General features: G+C 33.0%; 1 protein-coding gene across 1 annotated transcript; it reads left to right on the top strand.

Moving 5' to 3' along the window:
- The first annotated feature begins 2,073 nt into the window (after positions 1-2,073).
- LOC108467656 (axial regulator YABBY 1-like) lies at positions 2,074-5,052 on the top strand. Its single transcript, XM_017768379.2, has 7 exons — positions 2,074-2,581; positions 2,747-2,899; positions 3,066-3,189; positions 3,996-4,044; positions 4,194-4,269; positions 4,492-4,566; positions 4,700-5,052. The coding sequence occupies exons 1-7, from the start codon at positions 2,486-2,488 to the stop codon at positions 4,787-4,789; spliced, it is 663 nt and encodes a 220-aa protein (XP_017623868.1). The 5' UTR covers positions 2,074-2,485; the 3' UTR covers positions 4,790-5,052.
- The last annotated feature ends 806 nt before the right edge of the window (positions 5,053-5,858 follow it).

Genomic DNA, 5,858 nt, shown 5'->3' with positions numbered 1-5,858 from the left:
AAACTAAAACTAACAAATTTCATTTTATAAAAATTCATCAATGGCAACATTTTAAAACTTTAAAAATTGTGAAAACGGACACACAGGTTAGCTAAGTCAAGTTACAACAATCTCAAAAATATAAAATTTACAAAAAAACATGATTGAATTAGCTTACCATGCAAAGAACACAAGTTTGGCCGAATATGAATCTTCAGCCACGGCTTCCCAAGCTTTCCTTTTTTTGAAGAAATGGTAATGGTAGAAATATAAAGATGATGACTTTGATTTTATCATTTTTATGCTTTAAAAACTTATATTAATTTAATTATAATATTTTTTAAACATTTTTTCCCATAAAACACTACATAACCGTCCACCCCAATTCTAGATGGGGTCCAATTGCCACTTTGGTCCTTAAATGATTACCAATTATGCCTTTTAACTAATAAAAATCTATAACGATAAAATTTTATAATTTTTACGATTTAGTCCTTCTACCTTAATTAATCACTAAATCAGAAAAATTACTTATCAAAAATGTAATCTACTTATACAATGACTCTGTAAATATTTACAGCCTCAATTTATGAAAAAAGAGGTCCCAATACCTCATTTTCCAAAACCACTAAGTTTAAGGTTGATACACTAGTACTTTAAGTAGCTTTCCAATTAGAAAAGTTGCTAAACCATAGTTCAATATATTACTAAATTATACTTGTAAATATTAAATAATAATATTTACGAACTAGGATATCAATTTCGAAACCACATTTTTCGATCCCACAGAAATTTGGGTTGTTACAACTACTCCCAAAAGAATGTCGCATGTATGACAATTGTTTGATGATGTTTCATCTTCTCCAACTAGATAAACCTTTAAGGGAGCCTCGAAGCATGTCTCGCGGAAGGCCACTTTATTACCTCCCGCTCGACTAGGGGGCTATTAGTATATACCTTTACCAAAAGGACACATGTCAACCCAAGATATGTTGTTGACTATGCATTGGCTTCCTAAGCATGACCCACCATCCCACTTCAAACGAAACCTACCATTCAAGCTTAAAGAGAATGCTATCCTAATTTGAACACTCTTCCAAGACAATAAGGAGTCTATTTAGGCTTGACTACCTCATGCTAATAGAATCCCATAACATGTGCCTATGATTATCTGTTTTGCAATTAATGGGATTAAATATTTATCTAGCCAATATCATACCAATGGACAAGAGAGCCTTTCCTATAAATACCTTAGAGAACTAAGAACAGGGGATCGACTTTTTAGCACCCTAAAGTTACTCTCAACATTTATCCTCTCAATCACCTTGTACTCTTGTCCTTGTCCCAACTCTCGGCCTTTACAGGTGATCCAACCTCCATAGCACCACTTGATCTCATTCTTACCCCTTCTTATCCTCTTTCTTTGTATCTTGTATCAACAATATATATATCAATTAAATTATTATGTTTACATTTGTCATTAATATATATGTATAAAAAAATCTTTTGATTCTTGAAATGATAGCATTTTACCTCTTCATTTGGAGATGGAAAGGAGAAAATAAATTTTAGGAATTAGATTTGAATTATAAATTTTGAAGAGTCAAAATAATTTTACAATTATATTAATTTATAATTTTATAACTTTTCAAAGAATTTAGTAGTAATTATACCATTGGGGAGCGAGACCATTGCCCTCTACCTTACTATAAAGAAGTTTAAAAATAAGTTAAAAAATAGTTTAAAATTTACAAATCATATAAATTGTTTCTTTTAAAAATATTATTTATATACTTTTTTTAGGTAACAATCAATTATATACTTCTCATATTGATTTTTCTCAAGTGCTGAGTTAAAAAAATAATTTTAGAAAAGGAGGTTTTTTTTTTTATAAATAAAAAAATTGATATATGTTGCCCGGTTAAGGCAGCCATGGAATTGTAGAGAACCGAGAAAAGGGTTCACCGAGCCCCCTCTTTTTAATCTTAACTGTGAAAACAACAGGTGAATGAGCCAAAGCTATTCACTACCATGCATGCACACGTCCCTTTCTTACTTCTACTCTCTCTCTCTCTCTCTCTCTAATACAAGCACACATCCATTGGGAATGCCAACCATTCATTTTTCTTTTGCCTTTAAACCTAAAGCCGTTTATTATTATTTCCTCTTTTTTTTTCGGTTTCAACCGGGGCCTCAGGCCTGTTTAAGAGACATCCATAACCTGTGCAAATTGCCATTGAAACTACAACCATGTACAAATGAGCAATATTTGAAATCACTTTCTGCCTCTGTTACATCTCCTAGTATATTAGTAGTATCCCTCTTTCTATCTTTTCCTCAATCCTTTCTTTGTATCTCTAGCTTAGCATAACTCAACATCCAAGAAGATCAGATCAAGTTGTGAGAAACCTATCAATATCTACTGATCAGTCAATCTATCAATCAATCAGATCCAAAGCTTCATATCAAATAATAATAATAATAACAAAGGAAAAGAAAAAGAAGGATGTCTTCCTCATCAGCTGCTTTTTCACCGGACCACGTCTCTCCCTCCGATCAGCTCTGTTACGTCCATTGCAACTTCTGTGACACTGTTCTCGCTGTATCATTTCCTGTCCCTTTCTCTCTTTTCTTTTCGTTCCCATTCTGCTTCATATTACTCCTCCAAAGTCCCTTTTTTTTGGCTTTTATACATGTTTTAGTAGTTGTTGTTGTTTTTTACAATTATGTTCCTTCTTGTATTTTGTATCGTTTCTCATTTTCTCAGGTGAGTGTTCCTTGCACTAGCTTGTTCAAGACTGTTACGGTTCGATGCGGTCACTGCACCAATCTTTTGTCTGTCAACATGCTTGGTCTCCTTCTTCCTACAACTAATCAGCATCACGTTGGTCATTCTTTCTTCACTCCTCACAATCTCCTGGTATGCATGTATTTTCTTTCTCGAGAAATTAGGGTTTCAAATCAACAAACTTGATTAACCGTCTAAACTTGCTTCCCTATTTAATTTTTCACGTACTCTTAGTTTCTAGTTAAATTTTAGTCCAAAAGTTGGGTTACAATTTATTTACTATTTTACAATGTGGCAGGAGGAGATCCGAAGTAGTGCAACAACAAATATGGTAATCAATCAGCCAAACCCAAATAACTCTCTTATGCCTCCTATTCATGGAGGTGCTGAAGATATTCCCAAACCTCCGGTGGTCAATAGACGTGAGATTCTTCAACATTTAATCATTGCTTTTTATTTTTATTCTTCAAATCTCCCTTTTCAGTAGCTAGAAATTTAGAAGCTTAGCCACACAAATCTATCTGGGGGTCTATTTCTTGAGAAGTCAAAGTAACCTTTTCACTATGCGAAAGCTCCTTTTCCAATTCCAAATAAAAACGTCAAGACCCCTATGCTTTACAACCCTACGTCCCTATATTTCAAATGCTTTCTTCTCTTCTTTTTTTTTCTTTTTTTTTTGGGGGGGGGGGTGGGGTTTCTTTTAAGACCACCTTATTTTTAAACGATATTTAATTTAATCTTTTAGCTATTTCATCCCTATTTGGCAGCAGTTACAGAGAAGTCCTTTGCCTATGAATGATCATTATTATTCTTCTTATTTTTGTTACTTTAAATTTGAAAGTCTTCTCTTTTTTATTGCTTTCCAGACAAAAATCTTCACAAACTTCATTTTCTCCAATTTTTTCGTTTTCTTTTATAGCATAAAAGCCCCATCTTTTTTTTTTTCCTTCTTTTTGGTGATAAAATGGCAACCTTACTAGTTACTATCAAACCCTAGCGTTCAAGATTTCGCTAACTATAAGTAAAAAATATGATGAAAAGAAGAATCCATGCAAAAGATAGATCTGTATCTGTTGAGAGAAAATGGTGATGATGAGGTGATGATGAAGAGAGAGAGAGAGAGGGAGATAATGAAAGACAAAATGTTGCCAAAAAAAGTCAGTGAGGTGATTTTAATGCATGTGTCTCTTTGTTTGTCTGTGCTCTGTCTGTTTTTTATAATGCGCAGCTCCGGAGAAGAGACAGCGAGTCCCATCTGCCTACAACCGCTTCATCAAGTAAAGTGTGATTAATCCCATGCATAAATTATTTACCTTACCTTTGTTTCTCCTTCTTTCCATATTTACAAAATCAAAAATGGATTTGAAATGAGAACAATGATGGACATGGATGATCTTGACATCTATCAAATCAAATCTCTCTGCAGGGACGAAATCCAACGCATCAAAGCTGGAAACCCTGATATTAGTCATAGAGAGGCCTTCAGTGCCGCTGCCAAGAATGTGAGATCCCTAGATTCCATCCCTTTCTTATTACACACCTTTCCTTTCCTCTCTTTAACAGTATTTCTTTCCTTGACAATATAGGCTGTGATTTTGCTATGGGCATAAAAAGGGGAAAAGAAAAAGTTAGGGTTTAGTGACTGTCTACTATTGATGTATATTAAACAAATTTTGTTTTCTATATTTTTGACTAACGTATGGAAAAGAAATTCATATTTTCAGTGGGCCCACTTCCCTCACATACATTTCGGACTTATGCCTGATCAACCCGTGAAGAAAACTAACGTGCACCAACAGGTATATTAAACCCTAAGCTCCAAAAACTAGTAAAACTACTTGGTTTTTTTTTTTTCTTTTAAATTTTGTTAGAATTGCTTTGGAGTTTAGACATTAATCGCTTTTTTTTTTCTTTCAACTTTTGTGCATATAGGAAGGAGAGGAGATGGTGATGAAAGATGGGTTCTTTGCTCCAAAGAACGTGGGTGTTACCCCTTACCAAACAAGTCCAAACTACTGCTAGAGTTTCGTTGTCCTTCTCTCTTCTACTTTTGTGTAGGTTAATTTCCTTATTTGTTAAGATGTGTACTGTTGAAAACCTTGGGTTTCGTAGCTTATGTTAGTAACTATGGGGATGCATTTTGATGTTGTGAAGAGCCTAGCTAACATGTCATCTTTATCTACGAAGAACTCTTATGAAGATGAAGGCTTTGATGCTGATGAATATTTACTTCTCAGACATTAGCCTTATATGTCATAAAAGTACTTCAAATGCTCAAAACTCAATCCTAGCTTTATCTTTCAATTTCAACGTTATTTGTTTCTCTTTCATTTCCTTTTATCAAAATACAATGGTTTGGGTATTCCTTTTCCTTTTCTCTCAGCTTTAATATTGCCATAACCGGACCGAATCAACTAATTCAGGTCCAACCAATTATGTATAAATGAAAAAATATATATATATATTTTTTTACAAATTATTTTGGATTCTTTTTTTTCATTATTTTTGGCTCATTTCATCTCTTTTTTTTATGTAAATACAAGTTTTTCTTAAATTTTAATATTTATAAATATTTAATATCTTTTATTGTTAAAGGCGAATTCAATCTTTGATTTAATCCATGTCATGCCTTAAACTGCTTACTAATTTTTTTTTCTCAGCAAAGATTTTATTAAAATATAGAAACCACAACTAAGGTGGTTCGGTCCACGAGTTCAGAATAGAACAACAAAAAAAAAAGACCAGAATCACCAAGACACCAACAAAAGATAAACAACAAAGAAACAACATATAGAGCAAACTATCACCAAACCCTTAAAGTATTCGTTCGATTAGTGCCAGCCTCGCTAAAGCATTCACCAAACTATTGGTTTCCCTAAAGACATTGACAAAAGACACAGCAATAGAATGTAATTTCTAAGAATGTGATTGTCAGCAAAGTAATTTTGCGATATTTGATATATTTTGGAAGATATTGATTAAAATCCCAAAAATGTTACGTTATCATATTTGGTTCACTAAGTACTTTCCTAAGAATGTAATGATTATATATGAATTTACTCATATTAAATAAAATAAAATATTCATTATT

The sequence above is a fragment of the Gossypium arboreum genome, chromosome 7 (genome assembly GCF_025698485.1).
Source record: "Gossypium arboreum isolate Shixiya-1 chromosome 7, ASM2569848v2, whole genome shotgun sequence".
NCBI lineage: Eukaryota > Viridiplantae > Streptophyta > Magnoliopsida > Malvales > Malvaceae > Gossypium > Gossypium arboreum.
The sequence above is the reverse complement of the archived record's forward strand: the minus strand, read 5'-3'. Positions and strand labels throughout refer to the sequence as shown.